A 16,863-nucleotide genomic window follows, 5' to 3' on the forward strand; every position below is an offset into this window, starting at 1 on the left:
CAGCAACCTATGCAATAAAAGTCTTCCTAATTGAAGATTGGCATGCATTCCCAGTCCTCAAGTCCCGAGGACAATGATACAACAAGTGAAAAATTTTCAGTTAATGTTGTTAAATGAAATTGGAGCTCTTAGGAAAACAGTCAAGAATCTTGAAAAAAGAGTGCACGCATGTGATAAAAATCAAAGATGCGCCATCACAAGAAATCAAGACAAGCTCTGGTCAATCAGAAGAAGCCAACTCTAGCCCACCTCCGAAGAAGGCTAAGAAAGTTTCCAATAAACCACAGAAACCCCCAGTTCAGAAGGAAAAAAAAGCGAGACCAAATATGAGAAGCCTGTCACAAGAGCTGCAAGCACAAGAATAGCACAGTCGGCATGCTTGTGCCCAAGCCCTTGAAGAAAGATAAAATTGATCCAAAAGAAAATGAGACAAAGACAACTACACAAAAACAACCATCTGAGTTAAATGTAGCAGATGCCGAAACAATCGATGATGTTGGGAAAATAATAGAGTCTCTTGCATCCTTGAAAAATGACCAACCAGTTTCCGACAATGACTCCCCTCCATTGATAGCAACTAAAATAAGCCAACGCGGTGGCGGGGCAGCCGAGAATACAGTGAACGCGTCACATGTAAATTTCATTCCTCCAAATAAGTGTCTTGTAGGGTTTGCATGCCTCGACAAGACACAACAACTTATTGTGTCTGCTTTTTTAAATTCTCGCATAGACAAGTAAGCTTTTGTTTTCATAATACATGTATGTCCATTATGTATTGCATGCCTTTTGATTTAAAGTTTTGTAGAAAGAATTAGTATAGGCATAGCTGGTTAATGTTTCATATTTCTTAATAATATTTGTGGTGTTGTTTTATATTGCCTGAATTTACGTGATATCCCACTTTGTTGGTTATATTCAGAGCTAATCATTTACAAGTTTTATGAAATTTTTAATATTTGATGTTATTGTTCTTAACCATGTGTATATTAACTGTTTTCATATATTAATTTTCAGAACATATGTTTGGAGCAATGAACGGGGGCACACATGCTGTTCACATTTGTTTGCTTTCCTAGAAGGTAAGTAGCTTGTGCCTGATGATGTTGTTGACGTCTTCTTCTTGATGTTGTTAGAATCCTTGAAGAACCTTCTACAAAAGGTCTGCCACAATCACAAGACCGATGATACTCGCTCTATCTGAGTAGCCCCGTTCATCCGATGGTGTTTACAACATGCTGGCTCCCACACTAGATGACTACCCAACAGTGGAAATAGTGCTCATGCCGATTGTACAACACAAGCACTACCATCTTCTCATTCTCGACAAGGACAGAAAGGAATATCTTCACAGTTCATTAGTAAGTATCCCCATATATGACCAATCGCACGTGCTATGGTATGTGTTATGGTTTTTTATTTAAATATTTGTACTTAATAAATTTCTTGTTTTCTTCATCCTTATTTTTTTCCATTGATTTTGCTGTGTGCACTCTTCGAAAATCACTTGCAGTTTAAGTTAAGCATCACTGACATGAGCTCCTACCCAATGTCACATGTGCGAGAATGCTTGCAACAAAGGGAAGATACCATTGATTGTTCCGTTTACCTTTTGAGATTCATGGAACAAATACTCAAGGGAAAGCTACTCCATCTAACCACAAGTGATGTTACTTATGTTCGCCTGCAATATGTTGCGTAGATATTAGCCAACGGTTTATGCCGAATGCCGACGAAGAAAGAGCACTCCGCAACCAATAGTGATAAGGAGCAGACAAATGATGTCATCATGGAAGACCCACCCGCAATGGTCTCCAGCTATCTAGTTGTTGATGTTTTTGTTTGAAAACCATGAACTCTATTTCAATTTTTGGACAATCAGGTATAAAATGTTAGATCTGCTTATTATCACCAAACGTACACAGTAATCATTTCATATGAGTACTTCCTTAAGAACTAGGTCAAAAATACATAACATAATTTAGAGAAAATTGTTTATATCATCCCTCTAACTTTCTCACTTGATCGAAAAATCCTTGGACTATTTCGTATCCTAAAAAAACCCTTCCTTTTTCTAACACCCTCTAACAACTTATTTTCCGGTACTTTTGTCAAAAATGTCCTTCAGTGATTTTAAACAAAAACACAAAGTACTAAACAACAAAGTAAGATATTAAATATAAAAAACAAATATTAAACAGAAAAATTATATATTAAATGAAAATTTATGTAGTTACACATAAACACACAATGTTAAATAAAAAATATACATAATCAACAGGAAGTACATTTCTTAAGCAGGGCAAAATTGAACTTTTAAATAAAATAAACTAATACAAGGATTGAGAAATAAGTAAACTGAAAAAGGAGAAAATGAAGGAAAATTTGAAATGTCAGAAGGACTGCAGTGGAAGTTTGAAACTATCGAGGGACTTTTAGGTAATTTTCCCTATAATATAATATAAAAAGTAAAAACAATATAGATATAAAATGAGATAAATTCTTACATTATGAAAAATGTCTTCACAAAACAAGGTCACAGTCTAATTTCACAAAACTCTCATTAGATACTATATTATCTATTTATTAACATACAAAGTCATTTAGAAATCAATAACACTACGTAACATCAGGACTTCCCATTTAGAAATTGCTTAACTCTTTGCGTGTTGGTATCTTGAGTAGATGTGTTCAATAGATGTGATTCAGTCTGCAACCACAACATTATAGGTAGCTCTGTTATGGCCAACTTCATGAGAATGACTGCATCATAACTCCCAAACATTGAACGCTTGTGACTCGATCTTCTAACGCTTTGGTCGGCCAGGTCACTTTTTCGAGATGAGTGGTCAAAGACGGAGATCCCGATTATCGTTCTTAGGTTTGTCTTAGTTTGCTATCAAGAATATTGGGTGCTCATATGTTGCCTTATAAGCTGTGACAGTGTGGTAATCATCAATGAAACGATGAACATTAGTATCCATTTTGCATAATTGCAGTGCATGCATGTTTGCATGGTACGTTGTACACCTCCCAATGTTAACAAGAACATGTTTTCTATTGTAAATTAACCGTGTTACTTTGATGGTCAATAACTTCAAATTGTTCCTCGTTGGAGCACCCAACGACTAAGATACTGCTTTCCTCGACAGTTTCTTCAATCATCCTATGAAGCACAGGGCAAAGATGTGTGTCCCAGTTCTAGCATTGTTCACGCCTTCTATACATCATGTTCATGAGCTTAAATCTATAATGTAATTATTAAACATTATATAAAAAATGAAATTGAAGCAAAACGAAGGAAAAGTAAGCTAAGCAAACAATACAAATAATATTAAATATTAACAACGGATTTTGTATAGTTATACTATTTATAATTATGTATTAGATATTGCATTTAGTAGATGATATAATAGATTCTTAATCCAGAATGTAAACAGGAATTTCTGAAAATAATCACTTTTGCATGGAAAAGTGCACTTAAGGAGAACATTGAACGGGATTGGCATATCTTGTCAATAAACAATAATATTCGACGCATCTTATGAAATCGACCATATTGCACACAGGAAGATGATGAGCTTCTCTGATCCAAGCATTGAAGGACTCAGCAATATTAGAGTACATTTCACCCCATCAAGAACCTTTAAATAGGTAATTACTCCAATGCATGATGTCTGATTTTTTGTACAACCAATTTTGCGCTTGTACAGACAAGAGTAATAGTTGGTTAGCATAATCATCGAATTCGAAAGTCGTCTAGGCATAAGCAATCTTTACAATCAGGCTCCAACATTCATCTTTCAATACTCTCCCTAGTCGGCTATTTGCTTTAAGGAAATTTGCTTGTAGATGTCGTAGACAGTAACCATGTGGGGATGAAGGGAATACCCTCGCAATAGCATTGATAAGGCCTTTTGACCTGTCTGAGATGAATGTAATGATCTTGTCATAGTTTTCTTCGCCGTATAATACAACACCCAAAGTTGATATGAACTACGTCCAATTCTCATCTATCTCATTGTCCACAATAGCAAAAGCTAAATGAAAGAAACCTTCATTACCATCCTTGCCTGTGGCGCCTAGTAGGATATTGACATATCTGCCAAGCAAATGAGTTCCATCAAGGAATAACAGTGGTCTATAGCCCTTTCGGAAACCATCAAGGCTCGCATGGAAACAGATGAAATCACGCTTAAACCGCTCACCATCCCTATCAATTTTGACGATGCTTCTTGGGTTAGTTTCAACAACCTTGCCCACGTACCATAGTAATAGATCGTAACTCTTTACCTATCCAAGCTTGTTTGTAGTGAAGATGAACACGATGATCACGTAGTATATCCCGTTGTATATCTACAGCCGGATATAGAGGACGATCCCAGAGTTTGTTAAGTACCTTCTTACAAACCCATCTCTTTGAAACTTTTGGATGAGATGTTGTTGCAATGTCTCCACCACATGTATGACCAACCTGTGATGTTTTGATTTTAAACATAGGAAGATTACCTTCTCTTGAGGCATAGACCCACTATGGGCAACCACCCGCAGTGCATACAATAGTAACTCTATCTTTGTCATTTTTTATGAAATGAAAATTAAAATTGCGTTTAATAGAAAAATCGCATAGTGCCTCCTTGAAGTGTTTTACATCTTCATAACGTTAGCCAACCATTGTCACATCATGATCAGAGCTTCCGCGAGAACTCGAGATTGGCATAGGTCGCATAGATAAATTTGATGACTGAGATGGGGCAGGGATTGGATGAAGCGCTTTGTGAGACAGGATCCCTTATGATGCCAATATTAATAAAAAACAACTAGTCATATTTATGAGCAAATACATGTTATATTAAATGATAAGTAGATAATGTATGAAAATAAATACTATAGAAAATAAATACTTTAAAAATTTTGTATACAAGAATGTATGAAGGTAAATATAATGCCTTATATGTGAATAGGAAAAATGAAAGTTAGAAGACAAGATAAATTGGTAAACATGAACATTATTATGTAAACGGTTAGTGTAATGTATTATGGTGAATATGGCACATCCAAACTGCCAATCATTCCATCCATAATATCTACAACCATATCAGCTACATTTTTATTGAACATATGGTGAATATGGCACATCTGTTGGAAGTTACTTTCGGAGCTAATTGGAGATATTGTCTTGTGATCATCCGAAAGTAAATATTTCACTCTCACCTGAGAAGCTTCAAGATTCCATCGTTTGCATAATTCCTTAAGTACTTGCTCCCATCCAGTAAAAATAGTGAACTGCAACACATAGCCTCTCCCTTATATCAGGTAATACCATGAAATGTGTCCATCCAAGGCCTACACATTAAGAAAAAAATTACACCAATGAGGGCGACATTAAGAAAAACAAGCACCTCCACGAGAATTTCTTACCGTCACTTTATCATCGGCTTCACATGCACTCGTAAGGACCCTAGTAATGAAAAAGAAGAAGAAGAAGCTACTATTACTTTATCGTCAGCTTCACATGCACCTGCAAGAACACTAGTAACGAAGAAGAAGAAGAAGAAGAAGAAGAAGAAGAAGAAGAAGAAGAAGGGACACTAGTAAACAACAAGAACAAGAAGAACCCTAGTAAGGAACAAGACCAAGAAGACGAAGTGGAAGAACATTAATAATTAACAAGAACAAGAAGAACCCTAGTGAAGAAGAAGAAGTATACTAAAAGATGAAAACAAACTTTTTTTATGCACGGCTGGGAGGACATGCAACCATGACTGACAAGACTTGGTGCCATTCTTCCCACCAAAACACTCAAGGGCAATTGTGGAATTAATAAAAAGATTCACAGTGCAAAGTAACCATAGGGACTAAATGACATGAATTTTAAAAAAGAAAGGACTAAAAAGTATATCAATTTGTTAGAGGGACTGCAGGAAATATTTAAAAAGATTTCATGGACTAAAAAATAATTTTCCCAAAAAAATTGTGCAGAAAATTATACCGTTTTCTTTTGTTCGGTAAGCCGGTGATCCTTGAAATTTGAACAATTCTTTACAAATTCAGAAAAAGCTTGAGGAGGTTATTGCAAATGGACCCACAATGCCTGAAGGGGCATGTTACCTTAAATTGAGGTGGAGGGATAGCGGAAGCATTCAATATTTATCTGGGCGTGTTCCTCTCCATATCGTTTGGGGGTTTCTGAAACCCTAGCAATCGAACTCGAAGCTTGAGGATCTATCCACTCTAGGCATCAACCTTGACAAGGTTTCTAAGTTCTTGTGTTAATTCTAATGAAGAATTGCTTGCCTTGTTTGTGATTTCTTTCCCCTGATAAGCTGATGTTTATCTCTTGGCTTTGATCTCTATCACGCTACCAAATTTCAATTTTTCCGCTCATATTGAATGAGGTGGGAATTTAATGTTGCTCGAGTGCTTGATTTGATTTTTTTTTTGTTTGTTTGTTTGTCTGTTTGGTTTTTTTTTTTATGTAAGATGAGAATCGGATCTCATTCTGTGGGTTTTTGGATTATGTTGCTTCATGTGCGTTATTTTTTCTAGATTTATGACAGTAATTTTTATTCTGAATTGGGCGTTCGATGCATATCAAAATCAATTTTTTTGTTGACATATTGATATTTCTTGACATTAGGTGGTCATCCATAAAACCTTATTTTGATGCCACAATTATTAGAATATGATGCTGAAAGTTATATTGTTTGAAGCATTTACACCTTTTAAATTTGGGCGAGCCAACTCATAGTTGGGTTTAGCTGAAATATAAGAGATCATCTGGTTTTTTGGTAAGTTTTGAGGTGGTCAAAGGGTTTAAATTGTTTGCAGGATGTCTCATTGTTTGAGGCTATTAGATTGCAACTATGCTGGTGTCCCATATTCCAGGTTCAACTTTTCTAATTTGTTTGTCTTTGACTCTGTGTATAAATAGTAAAAACTCTGTGGAGTTAGATCTACTTTGGACTTGGTGTTGGGCATGAAAGATAGATTCTGTTTCTGACAGAGGAAGCTGGATTTGGTATTGATGCTCTCTGGTGGTTGACATCTACTTGAGTTGCTGGCGTAAATGCTTATGCAAAATCTAAGGTTTCAAGAAAATTCATGAGTGAATTAAAATTGTCATGGTTGACTATGATGATGCACAAGCACGGACCTTAATAAGCTTTTATAAGGCTAGCGTTTGCATAATATCTTTATTATCATTGATGGTGTTCAGTTTGAGTTTTTGTTGAAATTGTAAACTTTTAAGATTGATGATGATGCCCAGTAATGGGCATTGATGAACTTTAGTGGGTTCAGGATTCATGAGATGCTTGTCTGTTGAGAGGTGTTTGGTACCGTGATTATTCTAAGCAGACCGTCTAGCAATCACTGCCTATAATTTTGCAACTGATTAGTATTTCAGTCATCAATTAACTAACAAGTGACCAGTCATAGCAGTCATAGGCACAAAATAATCAAGACAAATATATGCTTCCTTCAACAACATTGAGTATGTAATAAATTTGTTGGTCAACATTCTAGCTCGACGAGTTATGCCCAACAATGTTGTCTAATCCTCTATGTGAATTTCCATGAAGATCAAATTTAAAACTGATGGCAGGAAACAATGGTTTGGGTTTATGCTTATTGCTTTTAGAAAATTGTTTGTGCAAATCTCTTGCAATGATGTTTAGTATTTAATATAGTTTTGAACAAAAAATCATTTTCTTTGAGCCCTATGAACTTATGGAAGGGTGCAATCTATTTCTATCAAGATTAAATTGGATTTAAATAAGAAATCTGCTCTCTAAATTTTCTAAATTTAAACTAAAGATACTAATTGCTCCAGTTTGTGCATGTTAATAAATAAAAAAGGTTCCTTTTCAATTGTTGTGTTTATTTTTCCTTTTCGTAGATTATGGGTTACATGCTTATGCTATCATTCTGCGGTTGTATTTAGATTCATGTATTCATGTTGAATTTTTTATTAAAGCACTAGGAGTTGTAACTTTTTCCAAAGGTTGTATAAGGCTTAGTTTTCCAGCGTTTTGAAGGATTTGATAAATCTTGACATAAGTTTCACAAGTATTTATTAATGATTCCTGCATGCCCTTGCATGACGTACACATGCTATGAACCTCCTCTAATTTCTATTATTGACTTGCTCATGGCACTTCTTTGAGTTTCTCGTCATGTCATCTCATCTCCAATCAATCTTTATAACTCTAACATTGCATAGAGGGTCATTATTTTGAGTATTATGGATTTCATTTATTATGCAGCTGACAATTGGTTTTATTGTTGTTCAATATCTAGCAACTGTGTGCGCCATATGGATTCCACCTTACCTTCCAGGCCCCATGATGATGTGGATATGAAGCCATCCTTTCGCAAACCTTCAAATGAAATGGCAACTAGGAAGTATCGTCGTCATTCCCCTGTTGATGGATCTGATTCATCTTCATCTGGTGGTCAGTAGTTTATGGTCTATTTTTAGCATCTATTCTTGCTCTTTTGCTGTTAATTTGCATTGACATGTCTTATATAATTTCCTCTGATCAACATTAAGTCAAAAATTAAATTTTCCACTACATTTGAGGATACAGTTGAATGAGTTATACTCAAATTGCATTATTACAGGGTCTTTTAATATCTTCTTTGGTGAGGAGGCATAATCCTTCTTGTTTTCTTTTGCTTTTTGCCCTTAGTCTCATGCATAATGGTCACAAAGCATTATGTTCTATATTGCATAGATAATTTGTCTTGCATTTGTTTCCATCGTCTTGCGTTCCAATGAGTCCACTTGAGTAAAATTTGGTTGCCATTGGTTTAGTTTTAATTTAGATAACTTGAAAGGAATATAATATTTAATTTTTTGGTGTCTTTTGTAGCTGTACTTTATTTTCTGGTAAATTTTGTGGGGGTGTGATATACTTTTGACCCTATGAGTGTATAACTAGCTTAGCTGGAAGGTTGATGTTCTAATGCTTTACTACCCTCATAATTATATTAATTTTGGTTTGAAACTCAATCTTAGCTATCATGAAATTTGTGAAGTGCTTATTTACTTAGATATTAGTCCTTTTGCATATTGTTATATTTGTTAGAAGGATATACTTTGGACATTAATATGCTAATATTTGAGCCTCCACATGCTACAATGTTTTTTGGTGATAGACTCCATTTCTAATAGTTGTTTTACATTGTTGAAGATTTTGTCTTTGTACAAGGGCCGTTTGGTTCGCGGTAATGTAAAAACATTACCGCCTATTTCGTGGTAATCTGAAAAGATTACCACGCTTGGATTGGTCACGGTAGTAATATTGATGGTAATCAGCGATTACCAACCTTGGAAGATTACGAAGAAACTTGGTAATTCCATTACCAGCAAAATAGGTGGCTATGTTGGATTACCAAGTGGGTAGTAATCTGAAATATGTTTTTGGACAAATATGCCCTTTGTTTAAAAATAATAATTTTCATACTCTATTCGTTGGATAAAAAATTTAAATTTGAATAACATTATTTTGGGAATATGTTGAACTTCGAAAAATTTAATTTTTTTTTATTTAAAATTTTATTTATTTTAAATTTAAACTTGTACAAAATGGGTAGACACAAGGGTATTTTGGGAAATTTAGAACATTACCAAGTTGATTACTATGTAATATGAGTTTCCAACCAAATATGGTTATCATAAATTACCACAACATTCCTGGACTTATAACATTCCCGATCTCATTAACACGGTAATCTCATTACGTGGTAATATATCCTTATAGCGATCCAAACGGCTCCTAACAACAATATGCTATGTGATTGTAATTGGAAGTGAGGGCATTAACCCTTATTCCAAATATATTCATTATTGACTGTTATTGATTTATTATTTGTAGAACAGTGCCCCTCTTGAATAATATATATATATATATATATATAAATGATAGTTGTTTTCATCTGCGAGTTTCTGACTTGTTTTCATCAGTTCAGACTATTAACAATTATAAATAGTTTTTAAGCTGTTTTTGCTGACTGTACAGAATCTGAGATAAGTAGCTGCCTTTTTAGAGATGTACTATGGCAATTGTTGCAATCACTATTTTGTTTCTATTTTCTATTCTGTTATTTTGGCTTTTCATGCATAACCTTTCTGCTACTTACATCATTCATGGATCATTTTAGCTGTTATAATGAGCGTCTTGGGATGCCTGCAATCCCATCTCTTCCTACTCTCAGTTTCTAAACATATTCCTGATTTATAACTTGTTGAAGCCTAAGTTGTCACACGCTTTGATATAAATAAAATGATGTTACTCTAAACTTGTTTTTATATTCTAGATGCAAGTTTAGGTTTGATGCGATCCTTTGGTTGAATCATGTCTACAAGTCATCAGCGATGTTATCCATGGTTATTCTAAAATTTCTATTATCCTCTTTCCTCTTGTAGTTTGCGTTTAGGATTGTAAGTTTGGCACAACAATTTCAAGGGATCACTTTTGTTGTTCTTGAATTACCCCTTCATAACGTATTTATGCATATAGTTGGTAAAAATGTCTTTTAAATCATCAATTCTCTGTTCACACTGAATTGTCATCTATGAATTGAGGATAATTCTTATTTTGGTTTACTTTGGTTCTCCTTTTAGCACCTAAGTTCCACTAAATTGAACTGTTCTTTTCATAGATTAGATGTTTTGATGAGGTTGGCACTAATTTTCATCATCATTTACAGGCAGCCCCAGGTGTGAAAGAAGTCCAGTCTACTCCACTGAAGATCGTGCCAAGACTCACAGTGATAGGCAGAGAAGGGATGAAAAAAGAGTATTGGAAAGTGATTCTGGTGGCAATAGATCGAGCAGAGACGGTGATTCACAAAGACATTCTGATAAACATACAATCAACAATTCCCATGACTTGCGGAGGTATGATGACCATAATAGGCACAACAGGCCTGCCGATGAAGAAGACAGAGGTTATCACAGATCTTCTCGTTCAGATCGAGATTTCAGGAATAGTACTCATTCTGATTATACAAGGCGGGACAGCAATTATGAAAGATCTAGAGAAAGCTGGCGAAATACTGGTAAGTACACAAGAGATAGATCCGACGATGTAGGACGTAGGAGTAATGACAAGGAAAGAGATAGTCTAACCTCAGATCATCATAAACACAATGAGAAAGATTCTGACAGAGCTGCCCATGGAAGCAAGGCAGGAAACTCTAGCAGACATGATGTTAGGACTGGAGATAGAGACAGACGTAGAGATAGAGAGGCTCATGATGAGAGAATTGATCGCCGCAGGAGTCCTGGAGATCAAAACAATGATAAATCACGAGCTTGTTTAAAAGAATTAGTTGTGGGGAGAGATAGTGGTAATGCTCACTCTAAAGATGCTCGTGAAACTAGTAATAAGGAATTGGATGGGCTGAAGAATGATCAGTTACACAAGAGGAAACACAACAGTGAGGAGTCTGATGAGCACAAGAAGTACAGTGGAGAGTTGGGGACAAGTGAAAGCAAAAGTTCAACTTTTCACGACAAAGAAAGGAGAAAGGAACACATACCAGAGAATCAAAATTCTTCTGATAAAAAGCTCAAACTTGTTCAGGAAGAAGGTTGTCCTTATTACTTTGTACTGGGTATTCTACAAGGTTGGATATTCCATCTAATGTTTACATTCAGTATCTTTTCGCAATTTTGCAGGTGAAAAACCATTCTCAAGTTCAAAGCAAGTTGAGACGGCAGGTAAATTTACAATACAACCTTCTGGTTCTGTGACCAACCAGGTTGATGCTGCCCAGAATCTGGATGCAGCGAAGGTTAAAGCTATGCAAGCTGCTGAGTTAGGTTGGTGTTAAAGCATATATCTCTATCTTCTTGGCTTGAGCATGATGAATCCATGAATTCTATGAACATGTCCTGCAGATATTCTTTATATCCCAGGCATATGTTGACTGATTAAGGAAGATATTGACACGTTTACTATAGTCTCCACTAATATGCAGGCCTTTCATCCAGATATTATAGCCCTCAAAGTGCTTAAGAATGATCATATCACAAAAAGAAATCAAATGGAAGATTCATTGGTTATCTTTCGCGTCTGTTCATTGGGCTATAAAAAAAATGAGAAATTGAAATTCTCTTATATTCCTGAACCTTAGCCAATACCTGAGAAACTGAAATTCTCTTTTAAATAAAATGCTGATCTTTAATTCTGATTTCCTCTCTCCAAGCCCAAGTACTCCAAGTTATTGTTGTGTGATCTCTTATTTGCCGAACTTATCTTACTTTTTATTAAAAACTCTTTTGTCAGAATATATTTGTGTGCTTTTCAAGTACCGTCAAATGGTGGATTGACTTCCATTTTTATTTTCTATTCTTTTTTATTCATATTTCTCAAATTCATCTCCCTAGCCTTAGTCATGCTTCATTATGCTTTTGTAATGTGTGTAATGGTTGTTTCGCTGCACATTTTTATGCAAACAGATGCCCATGTCTGGTAGTGTGATAATCATTTCTTAAGCCTTCAACTCCAATATCATTCATTTGGCTTTAATGATAAGTAACTTTTATGCGTAGATTATTGGTAGGCTATTTTATCTCTTCATTGGCCAATTCAATTACCATGTGCTACCTATTTGAAAATTATGTGTCTTTGGATAACTTACAGATAGTGCATTGATGTGCGGGATGGCATAGAGGACAGTATATTAGACAATCAACCTCGAAAGAGTATTAGCTGCACTTTTCTCCCTATTACCTCACAACCTTCCTGTTAAGCTGATAGTTGTGTTCCTTGATCCCATATGGTTTCTCATTCAGTTGGCCATCTTGAATCTCCTTGGTGAATGAGAAAAATTAAATGGAACCACCATAGACTCTAAACTCTTACATCATTACCCTATGGAGGTCTGATATCATGCCTAGTTGAAGCACAGAGGGGTCTGGGTTGGATCTAGTGGCATTCCTTCAGAATTCCGTGCCACTAAGAAAAGTAAAACATACCACACTATATTCTGCTTTTCGAGGAATATTTCTTGATTAGACATCAACCAGATGTTTTCTTATTCTGATCAGTGCATATATTGATGTGACGTGTGGGATACTTTCATCAAATATTCCAATGCTGCTAAGCTGTAACATATTTCAGAATAGAGTGACAACTTCATATATAAGACAATTTGGTTTTTGTGAGGTGACAATTGAAAGGTTCAGTGACATGTTAGAATGGCTGAATTTGTTTATTTATTTTTTTTTTTAAGACTTAAAATTTCTTTATTTTTATCCTTAACTTTGAACCGCACAAGTTAGATATTATCATTTAAATCAGATGAAACTACAAGCTTTCTTAAAACTGTCTATATGTTACAGTCAACAAGAACCTTGTGGGGGGTGGATACATGTCTACGGACCAGAAAAAGAAGTTGCTGTGGGGTAGCAAAAAGAACACTACAACCCAAGAGGTGATACTTGTAATTTTGTTCTATTATTTTCTTTCAAGCGGTGCCAATTCCATTGGCAGGATTTTTTTTTGTTTCACCTTTGGAGTTATACCTGATAATCAATATCTATTGCATATATTATTCCCCCTAAATTGCCAGCCAAGCAAACGGTGGGATCTACATTCATTTGCAGACCGAGAACGTCAAGAGAAATTCAACAAGCTCATGGTAATCTCTATTTCTTTATTTCCAGTGACTGAAACCATTGTTGCAATAGTTACATTGGGACACTCTTGACAACCGTTTACATTTCTGCAATTTTTTCAAAATGAGTAACTTTTGGAAATCTCGCCCCCTACTGACACCTTTCTAGAGCCTGAGTTTGCCTTGGTGCCTATGGCCAATTGTAGGGTGTGAAAGGCGATGCGAACCTCGAGCAGAAGCCGGGCGAAAAGGATGGAGGCCTCCGTGCCGAGCAGCAGGAGCAGCTCCAGATAGATTTAGAGAGACAGTACACGGCAGGGCTTCGGAGACGAGATGGCCGAACTGTCGGCCTTGGTTTGTAAAACTATTAATTTCCCTCTTTTCTTTAGCTGAACATTGCGTTATACTTTTATCTTTATGGAACTATAACAAAATTGTCAAACAATTAGAGGAAGTCTGCTTGCTTTTGCTTTACAGTTTGTTTTATTAGATTCTTACAAAGAATATGCTGAGTTCCGGCCCACTTTTGGAGTCGGGGTTAAACATGTAAAATGTCTCGGAATCTCTGTTTCCTATGATACGATCAAAGTGAGCGCGCATGTAGGTCAGCTCACCATCAACAGGATCAGTTAGCTCATCTGGCAGTACACCGGCCCCCATGGATACGGCGTGGAGCAACTGCATAATGTTAAGATGGGTGTCTGTCGGCTCTCTTCTGGCCGCATAGCCAATCTTGCGACCATTGATGAAGGCTGTCCACACCGGTTCATCAAGGAGCTTTGTCTTGCTACCAACCTGCTTCTCGCACTCCAGAGCGATCCTTAGGCTTGAGGTCACCTCCTGCAAGAGCTTCGTGGTGGGGATCCCCAGCTCGAGCAATAGCCAAGGTATGCTGCCCGGGTTTTCTTGAATAGCTAGTGTGACACGAGCTTTGCGATGGCCGAATAGGGTGCCGGTGGTGCAGGTAGCTCCTTGGATATGGCTATCATGCGAAGTGTTTCCTCGAGGGATATTTGCATGGAACCGGCAGCCTGGAGAGATGATTGGGAATGAGCGGACGATGGAGCGAATGGCTCTGAATATCTTTGCGGACTTCGGGGGGTGTTTTTTCCGTGATGGCAGGAGCGTGATGGGTAGCTGAGGACTCCGGCTGGGGGTTGAGTTTGGGCTGCCGGAGGTCTCGGACATGCTGATGCCGTACATCGGCGGGCTTGGCGATGGATGAGACATAGGAATTGCTGGTGATAGTTTGTATCGAGAGCTATTTGGGTGGCCTCTTGTATGAAATTTAGGACCAGAGAAGTTGTGGAATGCACGTTGGTGAGAGATCTGGTTTGTTTGTTGAGATGTCTATTTGTTCTGTGGGAGGTTCACGCGCAAGGTTTTTGTTTGAAAATTTGCATTTGTTCCCCGGCAAACAGGGAATTATTGTGTAGATGACCTTAAGCAAAGATCAATGTCAGAGGGATATGATTTGTTGGTGGTTCATGAATGTGATGAGGTTGGCTATGATTTCCAGGCTATTATATAAAGACCTCAATGCTAAAATATTAATTGAGGTTAATGATAGTTGGAGGCACGCTTCATTTTTTATTTATTTATTTATTTATTTATTTTTTGGGTATTTTCACCAAATTATTATTGCATTATATTTTTTTACATTTTAATTATTTGCACATGTTCCATCAGCCTAAGATTACTTAAATGGAAGTCATTTTGTTATATTTATATAGCTTCTCTATGATCTCCCCAAATTTGACCTAATTTTAACATTTTTTTTTTGTTTTTTTGTTGAGCATTATTTTTATTTTTATTTTTGAATTAAGAATGGATTCCAGTGTGCCATGATCTTAGAAGCAAAGGGCAGTGAAAGTAGATTCATAGTTAAATATATTTTAGGTCTATCTACTCTTTATATATATAAATAAGATATATTTTTATATTATTTTTATGTATTTTAATCTTTATGATTGATGGCGGAATTTAGCAACCTTCAATTTTTTTAGTTTTTCAAACAATTTTAGGAGATGGTAATATTGTGAGTATAATTAATTTAGGTCACTTATTGTCCATTTGACTTTTTAAATTTTATGTCCATTAAAAAATAATAATAATAAAATAACAATATATTTCAGATCCAATTGCCAAAGTCACCCACAAGAACAAATGAACTTTCCAAAAAAAGAAATTCAATTATGATGAATAACACAATAATTTATTTAAGTGTAAGGGGGAGGTCATGGGTTCAAATCTCTCTCCCAACAGTACTGTTTCCCATACTGTTCATACACTGTTCACCCGGGATTCATATACTATTCTCATACTGTACATATACTGTACATCCGGGTTCCAGTACTGTTTAGTACTGTTTATATTTATAAAAAAAGGACGCTTGTCGTCTATTATTAAAAAAAAAAAAAATTTATCCTAAAAGTCTCTTAACTTTAAAGAAGCTTGGATGCAAATGATTCACTCGATAATTTTATAAAAAAGGTCCCTCTTCAATTGAAACAAGGGATTTTGAAATAATTTTATATAAAAAAAATGTGTTTAAAGCAAACGTGTTTTTTTTTTTTTTTGTTTTTGCTAAAGAGTTCAGAGAGCTAAATTTATTAAAAAAGAAAGGATTACAAGAGTTCAGAGAAACAAGGCAAAGACGGGCTGAAAAAAACAAAGGGCTAAAAAACTAAGCTACACACAGCACCAGAAAAACCAAAAAAGACAACACAAAGAAGAATGGGAAACTACAAAAGGAAGAAGACAAGAATCTAATCTAGAAGCAAAGACCAAAATTAATTAGAGCCTTCATAATCCAGCTGGGGAAGATCACGGCCATCATGAAAAAGATTTAAAACATGTAGGTTACTACCCCGAATAGCAAGCAAATTTGCAAGAGTGTTCCAGCTACGCGGGATAACATGAAGCTGGGGAAACGACGCAGATTGCAGCAAGCAGGTGATGTTGTCAATCCATGAAGCATATCGACAGCAACAAGAATGATTAGAAGAATGGATTATAGAGAGGATATCGGAATGCTGAAGAAAGATGTGTTTGACTGGGAAACAGTTATTCAAGGTTGCACAAAGAGCCATGGAAATAGCTTGAAGCTCAGCAATCATCAAATCCTCATCATTAAGAGCTCTGCAACTAGCAAAAGAAACGTGGAAATTAGAATGAACTCCCAGAAAACCAATCCTACCTACATGAGTGTCAACTTTCCAGCTGGAAGCAAGA

At 36.0% G+C, this 16,863-nt stretch overlaps 2 protein-coding genes across 2 annotated transcripts; one reads left to right on the forward strand and one right to left on the reverse strand.

Moving 5' to 3' along the window:
- The first annotated feature begins 6,125 nt into the window (after nt 1–6,125).
- LOC120268968 (arginine/serine-rich coiled-coil protein 2-like) lies at nt 6,126–14,103 on the forward strand. Its single transcript, XM_039276245.1, has 7 exons — nt 6,126–6,252; nt 8,299–8,453; nt 10,714–11,598; nt 11,687–11,830; nt 13,355–13,446; nt 13,585–13,653; nt 13,836–14,103. Exons 2-7 carry the CDS (start codon nt 8,315–8,317, stop codon nt 13,989–13,991), a joined length of 1,485 nt encoding a protein of 494 aa, XP_039132179.1. The 5' UTR covers nt 6,126–6,252; nt 8,299–8,314; the 3' UTR covers nt 13,992–14,103.
- On the reverse strand, nt 14,084–15,219 carry LOC120268969 (protein MIZU-KUSSEI 1-like). The gene has a single exon (XM_039276246.1). The coding sequence runs from the start codon at nt 14,857–14,859 to the stop codon at nt 14,116–14,118; it is 744 nt and encodes a 247-aa protein (XP_039132180.1). The 5' UTR covers nt 14,860–15,219; the 3' UTR covers nt 14,084–14,115.
- Nucleotides 15,220–16,863: the final 1,644 nt, after the last annotated feature.

This window comes from Dioscorea cayenensis, chromosome 9 (genome assembly GCF_009730915.1).
Source record: "Dioscorea cayenensis subsp. rotundata cultivar TDr96_F1 chromosome 9, TDr96_F1_v2_PseudoChromosome.rev07_lg8_w22 25.fasta, whole genome shotgun sequence".
NCBI classification, from domain to species: domain Eukaryota; kingdom Viridiplantae; phylum Streptophyta; class Magnoliopsida; order Dioscoreales; family Dioscoreaceae; genus Dioscorea; species Dioscorea cayenensis.